The sequence below is a fragment of the Cherax quadricarinatus genome, chromosome 26 (assembly GCF_038502225.1).
Source record: "Cherax quadricarinatus isolate ZL_2023a chromosome 26, ASM3850222v1, whole genome shotgun sequence".
Lineage (NCBI taxonomy): Eukaryota > Metazoa > Arthropoda > Malacostraca > Decapoda > Parastacidae > Cherax > Cherax quadricarinatus.
The window spans coordinates 13540822-13556147 of record NC_091317.1 but is presented as its reverse complement, the minus strand read 5'-3'; the positions used below and the strand labels follow the sequence as shown (position 1 = coordinate 13556147).

At 40.7% G+C, this 15326-nt stretch overlaps 1 protein-coding gene and 1 long non-coding RNA gene across 6 annotated transcripts in view; one reads left to right on the top strand and one right to left on the bottom strand.

Moving 5' to 3' along the window:
* LOC128705108 (glycerol-3-phosphate acyltransferase 3-like) overlaps window positions 1-15326 on the bottom strand; it is a 105472-nt gene that overhangs the window by 51884 nt on the left and 38262 nt on the right. The window contains exons 3-6 of one of the 5 annotated variants that reach the window (XM_070088787.1): window positions 14857-15027; window positions 14021-14269; window positions 13682-13784; window positions 11707-11822 (exon numbers count right to left, since the gene is read on the bottom strand). In XM_070088787.1, coding sequence (XP_069944888.1) covers window positions 11707-11822; window positions 13682-13784; window positions 14021-14269; window positions 14857-15027 — 639 coding nt within the window. The remainder of the gene's footprint in view (window positions 1-11706; window positions 11823-13681; window positions 13785-14020; window positions 14270-14856; window positions 15028-15326) is intronic. The other 4 variants (XM_070088788.1, XM_070088790.1, XM_070088791.1 and 1 more) reach the window with 4 other exon arrangements.
* Window positions 10124-11226, top strand: LOC128694161 (uncharacterized). The gene is made up of 2 exons (XR_008407805.2): window positions 10124-10784; window positions 10937-11226. It is a non-coding gene; the product is annotated as an uncharacterized lncRNA (long non-coding RNA).

The window sequence follows — 15326 nt, the reverse complement described above, 5'->3', positions numbered from 1 at the left end:
TTTGGGTTAGTTTTAGAATCCCTAGCAACTTTAATTTCATAGTCCCTTTTAGCTTTTCTTATCCCCTTTTTAATGTCCCTCTTAATGTCAATATACTGATTCATAAGATGACCCTCACCTCTTTTGATACGCCTATAAATTCCTTTCTTATGCCCTAGTAGATATTTGAGTCTATTATTCATCCATTTTGGGTCATTTCTATTTGATCTAATTTCTTTATATGGGATAAACGTTCTTTGAGCAGCATGTATAGTGTTCAGAAAACTGTCATATTGATAGCTCACTTCGTTACCCCAGTCAACAGATGATAAGTGTTCTCTAAGCCCATCGTAATCTGCTAAGCGAAAATCTGGGACTGTTACTGAGTTATCGCTACTATCGTACTTCCATTCAATGCTAAATGTAATTGATTCATTGTTTGCCATAACTAAGTCAAGCAGGTTATTTCTCCTTGTAGGTTCTGTCACAAACTGCTTCAAAAAACAATCCTGAACTACTTCTAAGAAGTCGTATGATTCTAAATTCCCAGTCAAGAAATTCCAATCAATATGACTAAAGGTAAAGTCTCCTAGAATTACATTATCGTGCCTTGTGGCCTTAACAATTTCCTCCCATAGTAGTCTCCCTTGGTCCCTATCTAAGTTTGAGGGATGGTATATCACTCCTAAAATCAGTTTTTCTTGCCCCTCTGAAAATTCTATCCAGACTCTGTATGTGTTACTTCAGACTTAATACCCGTTTTTATGCAACAGTTCAAGCGATCTCGGACATACAATGCCACCCCACCCCCCTTCCCGATACTTCTATCTACTTGGAACAATTTAAAACCCTGAATATGACATTCCGCAGGCATGTCCCGACTTTTTGAATTAAACCACGTCTCAGTTAAGGCAAATACATCAATGTTACCTGCACTAGCAACTAATCTCAACTCGTCCATCTTATTCCTAGCACTACGGCAATTAGCATAATAAACATTGAAAGACTCTCCTTTCTCTTTACCCTTCCTGCTCATTTCTGTTTTTCTACTAAACCTATTACTGTCCTTATCACCCAAAGTCCCTGGCTTTTCAATATCTACCTCGTTCTGCTTATTACTAGTTCCCCTAGAACTCGTAATATTACTACACTGGGACTTCACTGTTTTCCTGCCAAAACCCATACCACTAACTATTCCTAGTTTAAAGTCCTAACTGCTCCCTCCACTGCAGTTGCCAGTGCTCCCACCCCACACCTAGATAAGTGAACCCCATCCCTGGCATACATGTCATTTCTGCCATAGAAGAGGTCCCAGTTGTCAATGAATGTTACCGCATTTTCCTTACAATATTTGTCCAGCCAGCAATTGACACCAATTGCCCTGGACAACCATTCATTTCCAACTCCTCTCCTTGGCAAAATACCACATACGACAGGGTTCCCACCCTTACTCCTAATTATTTCTATTGCTGACCTATACCTGCTAATCAGGTCTTCACTCCTACGTCTGCCAACATCGTTGCCTCCAGCACTGAGACAGATAATAGGATTGCTCCCATTACCTCTCATGATGTCATCCAGACGGCTAACAATATCCTCCATCCCAGCCCCAGGAAAGCAAACTCTCTGTCTCCTACTCCTGTCCTTCAAGCAGAATGCCCTATCCATATACCCAACTTGGCTATCCCCAACAACAACAATATTCTTACCTTCCTTGGTGTCGTTCGTCGTGTTGTTCCCAGTAGTCGACTCACATTCGTTGGGTAGCACTGAGAATGTATTAGATGTTTCCACAACAGTTTCCACGGCAGTCTCTTTCTTCTTCATCGTTTCTACCTTTCCATTCGTCCTCTTGATCGTCAACTTCGTTCCCTGCTGTCCAGCCACTGACCAGTTTCCCTTCTTGACCTGAGGACTCAAAACAGGAGGACTACTACGAATCTTCTTGTTTTCCTCGGTCAGTCGCCGAATCTTCAACTTCGCCATCCTCAATTCTTCTTTAAGCTGTTGGTAAAGTTGCTCGATGGAGGGCATCTTGCTTCAATTCGTAGAGAGCGCACAAACAGGTCTTCACAGAGCTAAGTACACATCAACACTGCGCAAAAGCCAACTCAATCAGGAGCTACTGCGCAGCACGTCCACACGGCCCAATAGCGATGCGAACACTCGAGAGAGACGAAATTTATAATTCAAGATTACCAAGGTGGATTTAGGAATGACAAGGGATGTGTAGATCATGTCAGACATTTAAGAAAACCAGTAAGCAATACTCAGATGAGGGAAAGGACCAGTGAAAACCTCTTGATTGAAGGAGATATAAAAAAGACCTGGAAAAGATTCCCAGATTCTGGGGACCCACAAACTGAAAAAAACAAGAATATTGTCCTAACTAAACCTAATGAAACACCACTGCATCCCAGTGATACAGTTAACAAGATAAATGACTTCTTCTCAACCATAGGATCTAATCTCACCAGTAAAATCCCATGTACCAACGCCCGTGCCGGTGACTACCTAGATGGGAATTTCCCAAATTCCTTCTATCTTGTACCAACTGAGCCCACGAAAGTCACCACGATTATGAAGTCACTTAAAAATAACTCTGGGAATCTGTCTCACGTCCCACCCTTATTGTATAAGCGAGCAGCCCATGTCCTTTCACATGCTATTACATTACTTTTTAACAAGTCACTAGAAACTAGCACTTTCCCGATACTACTCAAGACAGCAAGGGTTACACTAATACATAAAGGTGGTGACTCTACAGATGTAAACGACTATAGGCCAATATCAAACTTACCATTGCTATCCAAAATCTTCGAGAAACTCGTGCACAGGAGACTATATTCATTTATAACAGCACAAAGCATACTCAACTCCTGCCAATTTGGCTTCAGAAAAAATAAAAACACTAATGATGCAATTGTAAAAATGCTAGACCTGCTTTACACAGCACTGGAAAATAAGGAATATCGGCTAGGACTTTTTATTGACCTAAGAAAAGCTTTTGACACAGTAGACCACGGCATCCTACTCCACAAACTTGACCATTGTGGTATAAGAGGCCATGCGCTTGCATATTTCAAATCCTACCTCACTAATAGGGATCAATATGTCACCATTAAAGACACAGCCTCATCAACACGACCACTTGATACTGGAGTACCACAGGGAAGTGTCCTTGGTCCCCTGTTCTTCCTCTTATACATCAATGATCTTCCCAACGTATCCCAACACCTGAAACCCATTCTCTTTGCTGACGACACGACTTATGTCATCTCCCACCCAAATCTTGTCATCCTCAACACCATTGTTAAAGAGGAGCTGCTCAAAATATCTACTTAGATGACAGCCAATGGTTTCAAGACAAAACCTACTATATTATGTTTGGTAGCAGAGCAGGTGTTGCACAACTTAACATTAAGATCGACAACACTAATTGCCAGACATAATGAGTGCAAATTCCTAGGCCTATACCTCGACAACAACCTGAATTTCAGCACCCATATCCAACAAATAACAAAAAAAAAAAAGTATCCAAAACGGTTGGGATCCTCTCCAAGATACGACACTGCGTGCCGCAATCTGCCCTTCTCACACTATACCTGCTGTATAGCCCTTGTGGCTTAGCGCTTCTTTTTGATTATAATAATCACACTATACCATTCACTCATTTATCCATACCTCATCTATGCTATTTGTGCTTGTGAATCAGCTGCAGCAACGCACCTAAAGCCAATAATAACCCAACAAAAAGCCGCAGTAAGAATAATCACGCAATCCCATCCCAGGCAACACACCCCCCAACTCTTCATAGATCTAAACTTACTGCTCAGAACATCCACACTTACTACTGTGCAATCTACATCTACAGGACCTTAAATTCCAATATTAACCCTGACCTAAAATGCTTTCTTGATAGTTGTGACAGGACCCACAGACATAACACCAGACACAAACATCTCTATGACATTCCCCATGTCCGACTAAACCTTTACAAAAATTCCATGTACATCAAAGGGTCTAAAATCTGGAACACCCTACCTGAAAACTCTAAAACTGCAGACACATTCATCACTTTCAAAACTACCATTCGAAAACATCTTATCTCCCTGATGAACCCCTCAAGGAAGGTTCCTTGATGTTGGTGAGGGGCTCTTGATTTAGGGAATTGGATCTGTGCTCCAGTTCCCCAAATTAAGCCTGAATGCCTTCCACATACCCCCCCAGGCGCTGTATAATCCTCCGGGTTTAGCGCTTCCCCCTTGATTTTTTTTTTTTTATATTTTATTTAAAACCAACAATAGACAATAGACAAAAGGAAAAACCCTAAAGATGACAATATATGAACAAATAACTGAAAAAACGTTACATTAGATATTGAAACATTAACGAATAACATTACAATATAACAAATATGACCACTATTACCTACATATAAAATCAGATACCGAAGCTTAAAATTGTCCTATACTAGCTACATGTGGATAAGTTAACTTTTCGCAAAAACATGCAAACCTATATTAACTCTTCCTCAAATTAATCATCCTTGCTCTTAATTCACACTAGAATAATAAAATACAAGTATAATAAAGAGCAGTTTGAATCAAAGAACATTCCACAATTATCATAAATTTACCCTAACCTAAGCCTAGTATTTCATCTGTATTATAAATGTCTAATCAACACGAAAATTTTACCACATTCCCCTAACCATATTTGTTGGTGTACATGATACAACCTTGTATTACCATCAAGAGAAAAAAAAAAAAAAGAACAAAAAAGGAAAACCCACTCTTCACCTTTAAAATCAGACTTCAATTTACATACATGTACATACATATAAATAAGTATATAAAGTATGTTGTCTAATTGAACACAATCACTTACAACGTCAGTTATAATATTATGTCAACTCAACCATGAATAACTTCATCCAATTCTTACAACTTCAAGGGTTCGTAAAACTCTTAAACTACATACTTCTATTGGCACCAAATCAATTGTGCTTACAAAAATACAATTGTAAATTAAACTGGAACATAAAAAGCCATTTTGACATTTACACATTGTATCAAAATCATAAATGCGCATAGAAAATATGTATTGTATATCATTGAAAATGTTCATGAGAAAAACCATTAAAGGTATATACAAGAAAGTAAACATACATACAATACATACATATATACATATATATATACATACATACACACATATATATATATATATACATATATACACACACACACACACATATACATACATATATACACACATATACAACACATGCATATATATACACATACATAGTTATAGGTCGATAATTCCAAATATAACTGTATTGTACTTGAAACACTCGGAACAAATAATGTTAAAATTGCACCCCAGACATACCTCATATAACATTCATCAAACTCATCATGCTACCGACCATTCTAGGAAACCAGCCCATTTCATCCCCCTTACCTGCCTTTCAACTCCCGTAAATCCCGTAAAGTGAAATTCCTATAACCCTCACTTAAATCCCTCTCCCATCTCCCCCCATACACCTCCTTATTTCTACACTTTGTCCTATAAAAAGTTGCTGTTAATGCATTAATTCTTTCACACACGTTCGCTCCTCTCATAGCCCAAGACATATAAATATAATCTGTAATTATATACCCTACCGCATTCTCTACCATCTGATTCACCCCACCTATGTCTAAGCTTAAAACCCTCAACACCTGCAAACCCCCCCCCTCCCACTAACCTTATTACCTTACCCAACCAAACCCTTATTAGTTCAATACATTCGCAAAAATACACTATATGGAAAACAGTCTCCCATCCACCACAAGCCTTGCATATCCCATCCTCCCGTATTCTCTTATGGAATAAAACCATTCCAGACGGTAAGATCCCATGTAAAAATCTATACATTACTTCTCGTACTTTAGGTTTTAAACGTAATTTGTTCAAACGCCCCCAGATATTACGCCAATCATACATCGGATAAACACCTTCTACCACTGCTACCACTGCCTTACCTTCCACCCCATCAAGGTTTCCCAATTTAATATGTGAAGGATCGCTCATGTTTATGATGACCCGTAACATTGCCTCACCTATTATGAACTCCCTACCCACCCACCACCGTTGCATATCCTGACGTATCTTATGAAGTCCGCCTTCCCTCGCCCCCCCCTCCCGCTTATAACTACGTTTCAAATACACACTCATAATCCTCTTTTCAACAGCTATAAGACCCAGCCCTCCACGGCCAACCGGGAGTGTGACAACCGCTCTACCTAACCATTCGCTTCCAGTACCCCAAATGAATCTAAAAACGCGCTTTTGTAACCTTTGTATCTCACTACGAAGTATCGGATATATTGCTGCTACATGCCAAAGTTTACTATATAATAGGACATTCGTTGTAATTACTCTTTGATGCAAAGTTAAGTGTGCAGCTCGTAAACCACTGAGGCGCTTCAGTACACCATCTACAATACGCACTGAATTTATTTGTTGTGCTAACTTGATATCACTTACATAAACGATCCCACATATCAGTAATTGGTCCACCTTTTTCCACCTTTCAACTACTTCACATTCCTCACTTAACCTATCTCCAAGATCCATATACTTCGTTTTCTCCTTATTAATTGACATGCCAGAAGCCTTTTCAAAAACATTTACTAACTTTTCCACCCGAGGCAAATCCCTGTTACCACTTACTAAAATCGTTGTGTCATCAACATATCCAACAATGCCAGCCCCCCCACCCCTTTCGTCACCAACCCCATTTGCTGCCAATAAGACCCTAATTCCTCTATAAAAGGGATCCTGTAAACACGCAAAAAATATTTGTGAAAGGGGACAACCTTGACGTAGACCCCTGCTCATCTGAATTTGTTCTCCTAACCTTCCATTTACCTGCACCCGCAAGGATGCATCTTGATACATTAATTTGGCCCATGATATAATTTCCTCTCCAAACCCCTGCCATCTCATAATCTTCCATAACGCTTCCCTTTCTACACTATCATATGCCGCCTCCCAATCTATAGCCAACACCCCCCCCACTCCCAATTTTACTCTTTCTTCAATAAAACTTCTAATCAAACCATGCCCGTCATACATAGACCTTCCCGGCACCCCATATTGTCCCTTATCGATCACTTTACCCAGGACCTTTTTTATTCTGTTAGCTAAAATTCTTGCAAAAATCTTATAATCACCACACAATAACGAAATAGCACGATAGTCTTTAACTGTTAATGGCTCACCTTTAGGCACTAAAACGACCACAGCCATCCGCTGCTGTGCCCCTAAAACCCGATCCCGCTTAATGATATTGAATAATCTTACCAAAAATTCTTTTAAAACGCTCCAATTTTGGAGATAAAAGTCACTGGGCAACCCATCAATTCCTGGTGCCTTTCCTAATTGCGCCCCGGATAAAGCTACCCATGTCTCGCACTCCGTTATCGGCCCTTCCAAAACGAATCGATCATGCTCTGTCAACTCACACTGCACAAACCTTCCAATTGACTGTAATGCTATTTCACTTATTCCCACACTTTGCGTTTTCAACTTAACCCAAGCATCAATATACCCACTCATACCCTCAGTCGTCGTCAACACCTGGTCCACTTTATACCCTTGCATACCTACCTGAACATTCAACCCCATTAACTCCATTGCCTTGCGACGTGTGTGTTGACTCCGCAACACACACGCCGACGGCCGATCTCCCCACAAAACCTCCTCAATCCCGCCCTTAAGCCTTTCCCCATCAAACCTCTCATTTTGTAAATTCCGGATATTTTCCTTCAAACTTTCAATTTCAATAACAGGATAATTAGCATTAATTTGTGCATAACAGTCGCGCAACTGCCCCTCTAAATATTTTTGAAAACCGTATTGTAACTGATTATATCTCTTCCCTCGATTAATATAATATTCCTTAATACGTTTTTTAGCTATTGTTTCCCACCAATTAACCATGGCAACATCCCCTGGTGCTTCTACCACTAAACGATCCCACATATGTCCAAAAGACAAAAGACTATCCTCTTCCTTTAATAACTTTACATTCAATTTCCAAAATGATGGACCCCTCCGAGGCACACCCTCAATATCCACATCTATTACCACTCCTCTATGATCCGAAAAAACCACATCTATCACATCCACCCTCCGCACAGTAACCGCACAAGGCACGTACATTCGGTCCAACCTCGCCGCATAACCTCGTTTAATGAAGGTATGCTCTACCATCCCTCCCCCCCCACACACATCCTTTAACCCCACCCCGGTCAATATATCCCCCAATATACCCAAACAACACCCCGCACCTCTGGGCTCCACATCTTTACGACGTATCACGCAATTCCAATCTCCGCCTATTATTGCAACATTCGGTAAACCACGTAAAAAATAGACCAGCACGTCCCGAACAAATTTAGTTTTAATACTCACGTCACCCTCAGCCGGACCATATACACATACTAAACTAATGGGAACCCTACCCCAAGTTCCATCCACCCTAATTACCCTCCCCTCCCCCCCTTCACTACGCCTTACTATAAACGGGCTAGTTTCCTTTACCAAAATGGCAGCCCCACCTTTCAAACGTGTCGCATGTTCCATGTACACATTATAACCACTCATATCCAACTCATAACCAGGCCTAAAATTATGTTCCTGTAAGAATACCACATCCACACCAAGTCTCACCAAATACTCATTAAACCACTTAAGCTTCCTCTCAGCTCTCAACCCGTTAATATTTATAGTAAAACACTTGAATTCAACAAATGGGTTTTCCTTTTGTCCCCGGCATTGACTTTACCCCAGTTCGTTTTGCAACACCTCTGTCCCTCCCCCCTTTGTTGGGAATCACCTTTGCAATCCCTTGATCCTTGGGTTCACCATTCCCTCTCTTCTGTACCTCCACCCAAGACTTTTTCCCAGGGCGTTGGGCAGGAGTTAGCACATCATCAGAATCCGATGATGCTGCAGTCCTCTTTCGTGTCCCGCCCTCCACCTGCATTTTGACATCTGAAGCACCGTCCTGATGCACCTCCACCTCTACTGCATGCACCTTCAATCCTGTAGACTCTCTCGTCGACAAACCGTCATCTTCTGCCATACCATCATTCACAGCCTTCCCCAGAACTGAGCCTGGGTCTTCCACCTGATCTAGGACCGATTCCTCTAACAAGTCATCCAACGCCTTTACCAAAGACGCCGCCACTTCTTCACCCATATTAGGTAGTCTCTCCTCAAAAACCTTATGTATGTCCAATGACTGAGATTCTCCTTGTAGCGTTACAACTGGCGATTCAAGCTCCTTTTCCTTGTCTACCTCCTCACTCCATGACAACCGTTGTTGGGGCGGTGTAGCAAGAGACTGTTCTCGCTCATCACCAACCTCGTCCACTGGCTGCTGTTGCTGCTGTTGCTGTTGCTGCTGTTGCCGTTGCTGTTGTGCCGGGTACCCACTTCGTTTCTCACACTGCGCCGCGATGTGGTCATATGACCCACATAGCCGACACGTACGTTGTTGCCCCGCATACGTTACATAGACTTGAGTCCTTAATTCTTTCAACACAATATATGAAGGAATAGGGTGCCGAAGAGTCATTTTAACTGTATACGCGCCTTCTAGCGCACCTGCATACGGTCCAGTTGCCCATCTCCCTGCTGTGGCTACGTGAACCGTCCCATAAGTACGCAGTTCACTGGTAATATCAAAATCAGTCGCCTCAAAAGGCACATTCCTGATTTTCACCCAGGTGTAATGTCGAGATACATCATGAAGTCTCACCGACACAGCTGTATTAACCTGTATGATGGTCTCCTGATACTTGTCGACCACTGCCTCGTAGACTTGTGCAGACGTCATCTTAACGAAGATTCTTGTCATTCCATTTAATGCGACACCACATATCTCCTCATTTGCTATACCATAGGTATCGCGAATGATCGCTGGTAATAATAAATCCATGTTGGATCCTGTGACAGCACCACGGATCATCTCAATGCAGACAGTGTTGATTCTTCTTCTGCTATTCAGCGCCATGTTGGAGAAAATAAAGTTTCCACCAACCAACGCTAGGGGCAGCTCAATCAGGTAAACTGCGCAAAACAAACTCAAACAGGAGCGTCTGCGCAGCTCGTCCACACGGCTCGGAGGCGATGAGGACAATTCCCCCTTGATTGTAATAATAATAATTATCTCCCTGATACACCCAGTCAACTAACTGCATGAAAACCACCTGGTGGTTCACACTCACACACCCAATTGACTATAAACACAGAATTAAGAATCATAAAATAATGAATTCTAACTAGTCATAAGTTTGCCTTTGATACTCCAGTACAGAAACTATGTATTGTACCAAAACAAAAACATTCACATTGCTAAATTTACAAACGCTAATGTAGTTAGCCTTAATACCAACTTGCTCCATAATCTGTAATAATTTAGAGTTATGAATTAGTCTGCCCAAAATGCCTAGCCATGCTAGGTGTGATAATGGCCTCCTCTGTAATTAGTATTTTATAACATGTAAATCACACAATATTGTGAGGGAAAAGTAGGTGTAAGTGGGGTTAAGGTTGTTCGGGCAACCAGGAACCATTAGCGAGTTACGTTGCGCGCGCACTCACCCCCCCCTCTCTGGCGGGCTGGGGCAAAACTAGTTCCTGGTGTCCGATTTGTTAAAGTTTCTACTCCTGGTAATATTGACCTTACCTGGTGTGGATTGAAGTTTGGAGAGTCACTTCGCCTCCACTCTTCTCCTAATCAGGTAGGGTGATCTACCAGGAGTATTACTGTTTGTTCTTTTCTAGTGTTTGCTGGTTACCAGTAATGATTTTGGCATTTATCATTCTTTTTCTTTCTTAAATGTTATATTATCATGACTATGGGTAACCAGTTTTATTTTCTCTTATTTGTCAGCTCTGTTCCTGGCGTGGTCTTCCAGGATAGACGCCAGATAAAGGGGCAAGACGTGTTAATAGTACTTATTAACATTATTCTACAACTACCGGCCCTTACCTATACTACTTGTGCTCCATCCAAGTGGTAGGAGATTCCAGAACATCGGATTACCATCTGCCCAGGATAACCTACATAAATAACATCAGAGGAACTATCCAGGGCCATACCTACTCCTACCCAACTACAAGAACTGAAGGCCATTTTTTTTTTATTATATTTAAATTTTAAGTAAAATTCTCAAAAATCATTTTTCTTGTTTTTCCTAAATCATTTCTTTATTTATTTATTTTTCCATTATTTTCTTTTGTTCAGTAGGAAGGCGTTCCACTGACAAATATCCTAAAACATGTAAACCCCGCAATGTAATCTTTATAGAGAATAAACTTCATTTGATTTGATTTGAACTGGAGCTACCCAACCCTTTCTTAGACCAAACCTGATTTCCAACAAGTTTAAAACTTCCCAAAAATACTAATACAATTTTTACTGGTACTCATTACTATAAATACAAAATTGTTAAAAGCATCATTCCAAAATAACGATTTAATTTGTAAAAAAATAATTCTAAAATATAAAACTAGCTCTAAACTATAAGACAACTAGTGCTTAAATATAAGTCAGTTAGCCATAAAATGAGATAACTAGCCATTACAGATTAGTAATATATATTATTAATCTACAAGACAACTATCCCCACAACCATTTGAACATTAATATTCGTAACTTACATTTTCGAGACCCTGGATCTTTCCATGGCCTCTGATCTGTCGAACCAGATGTGGTATGAAGACCTGGACAGTGCCATCATGAACACTCCCAGGATGCCTTTAGTCTTCTGCCCCACCTTCATGCAGGAAGACTAATTATAAGAAGGTAATAAAAATACAAGAAAGCTATAGAATCAGCTGTGTTTTTGCATGCACACTTTCTAACCTAGTTCCATTTGCGGGTGTCGAGTTATAGCTCCTGGTCTCGCCTTTTAACTAGCAATCAGCTTTAGGCTCCTGTAAGTTGCAGCATCTAGTGCTGTAACTTACAGTAGCAGTTTGTAATTTGCTAGCACTGGGTGTTGTGGAAAATTCAGCTAATAATCTGGCATCATTGAGGCCAAATTGGAGTGTTTCATCCTGAATTTGTAATAAGGACCCATATTAATCACCCCTGTTGAAGAATTGGGACAAGAAATTTGTGGGACCTCCAGAATTACATGTGGATAACGGAAGATAAGACGACTACATCATCACTCACACAGGGAAGTGAGTCATTAGTCCTTCCATTTAGGTTTCTCGCTGGCCAGTGTAGGATTCTATTTGTTAGGCAGGTGTTTTGTGATCTGTCTACAGTAATTAAATGGTAAGTGGTATTATGAATTTCTTTTCTAACACCATTATAATTTAGGTACAATAATTATATTGTGTACCCAGCAAGCCTAATCATATACTTTCTACATTTTATAATTTACCATTATTGGTATTAATGTTTAATATTGTAATTATTAAATACTAGGTCTAGCTTTTGGCGAGTGGTGATGCACTGGGCATCGAAGGAGTGACAGTACTGTGACTTACTGTGACTAAGTCCCGCTTACCTTGCCCAAATTACTTGCATGTAATAATTTAGGTAATACCCTGTAAACCTCGTGCACGTAATTTCTCACATAATTAATTCATAAAACCTGTAAGGAAATAGGAAACAGGTTCGATCCAAGGAACGAGATGACACGTCCCATTCCTTGGCTCAAAAGCCCCTCACCAGCATCAATTATCAACACTAAGCTCTAAACCCACCAGGGTCATATAGCGCTGCCTTCACTTGCATCAAGGAACCTCCCTCGAAGGAAACATTTCACAGCAAAACTTCACACAACTCAAATAATGGCAACATCGCTTACTGCAGACTATTGTTTAAACAAACAATACAAATTCTTTTAACCTGTTGACTTGCTGTGTAAGCTGGGTCTTTCATTATTATGGGAGCGCTGAACCCGAAGGGATTATGCAGAGTTGGCGGGGGGGATGGAAGGCACTTAAGCCTAATTCAAGGAATTGGAGCACAGATCCTAGATCAAGAGCCCCCTCACAAACATCAAGAGCCCCTCATCAACGTCACCACCTCATTTGGAAAAATATCTGTGTAAGCCCAAACCTCCGGGTCCTTCTGTCTTTTTTTTCCTCTCTGTCGTAAGTTAACCTTGCAGTTCATGTACCAGTCTCGTGGTGGTTCATGTTCACATTGTGTTTCATTTAGAGTATAGTGAACACTAGATCCATTGCAGATTCAACCTGTCTTATAATTGTGGCATCTTTATCATGAAAATGCATTAGTAAAAATCCCACCATTTTCTACTGCAATAAGTGGGTACCAGTTTTCTTTTAGCGCACCAGAACTTTTTTTTTTTTCATCGCTTTTATCTTATATTCCATTTATTTCCTTTATGGTATGTTATAACTGGACAGAGGACAACCTAACCCGACCTTATCCCTATTAACGAAAATCGAGAGATTAGCTGCAAATCGTATGAGAAAAATTCACATAGTATTTGAGAGGATGGGTTGTCAGGGTCCGAGAAATTCGGATTCCCTCCCTTTCCTTGAATCAAAACAATGTCTCCCATTCCCTAAACGCTTTGTAACTCCTATGGTTGAACGCTTCCTGTTGAATGTAAGAATAATAATATAACACTAGTAAATCAGTAGGACCTACCATGTCATAGCACTGGTCAGTAGCCAGTACCATGGAGTCAATAGGTGATGTATGGTTGGCCACTACGATGCCATGGGTGGGCCGGTTCTCACTGTTGTGAAATCTTTGAGGAACATTTAGGCCATTTTTTAACAGAATAAATTAACAATAATTCTAAAAAAGGAGATAAGATGTCATCTAATATGCTTTTTGTGTTATTCTAAGTAAATGAAAGTAATTCCTCAAAGTTCAGGCATATATAATCATATGCTCACTAGATATATGAACATTATATTGTTATTGTTACGCAATGTGACACTTTTGCATATACTGCGCAAGAAAACACACTGGTATCCCTACCTGGCAACAACAGAGAGTGATCCAGCAATAAAGTCAAAACACCAGGTGACGACACCTGCGTTGAGGCGTCGCTTGAAGTCGCTGGTGGGAAGAAGACCAACTGCAGAGCACAGGACTACCAAGGTAGTAAGACTGAGAACCAGCAGCAACACCCGCACTGGCATGAGGAACACCCACCGTACCACAAACCCCATCGCCCAGAACACCGTTAGGGATGGACTCATGCGAAGGCTAAGTTTCCTCCTGGTCCTGTACCGAAGAGTCATGATGCACACATAGTGACATGACACTGGTGGTGTGTTATAAGGCAAGTATATTACTCTTGAAACACCATTAGCTTTCCCCAGCACCTGGAGAGTATAACTCGTGTATGCGATTTGTTATTTGTAAAGAAGCAGAACTAACAAAGGTCGTGGTGTTGTCTAAATTATTTAGTCAAGCATTAACAAGTGCATCTGGGGTTCACACTCAATATGTTGAGCACATTACTAGTCTAACAAAGAACAAACTCTACTGTAAGTTACATTCCAGACTGTAGATAAATGTTAGAATGTTAGGCTCGTAACCGAAGGGACCGAGGATTGATGCCCATGCTGATCATGTGTGGGTAAGTCTCATAACACTTGCTATATATGGTCATCTAATAGTATCTAAAGAAACATCTAATTTTATCCGATTGTTGTGGGTCGCATCCTAGGAAAGAGCCTCCAGGTAAAATACACCACACTACTGGACTTTGTAAGACTATCATGGACTAATAACCCTAAGTATGTCTTCCTTAACTTGTGAGCATATTTCAGTCTCAACTATGTAAATTAAGATCCAACTCTACCCACCTGGAGAGCATATTCCAAGTCCTCAATTCTGCAGGTGTGAAGCTCTTACTGACGCAATCCTGGACAACGGCCCTCATCCCCGCCGCCAGGTAGGGCATTGGGTCCTGAAAACTGAAGGATCCCATGGAAGATGAAGACTCTGCTCGGGGTGACTCTGGGCAGATCACTACCCTGAAGGAAAACGCACAGGATGCTGAAATATTTCTTTAAAAGCAATGAATAAGTTAGTCAGGTTCAGAAATGCTTCCTCACATCCTTTTGTTTGGGGGCACCTGTAGCATTTTTTTGAATTATTAGTAATATTACATTAATTATGAATCGCTAATTCGTAAAGATTATTAAACGAGGCCTGAGAATGGGATAGGTGATGCGTAATTAAGTTTGCTCTGAATAGGCTAGCTTCAGTTTCTTGGATCAAAAGCCCTTCACTTGCATGAAGACATTTTTCCCTCCTCCCACATAAAGAAGAG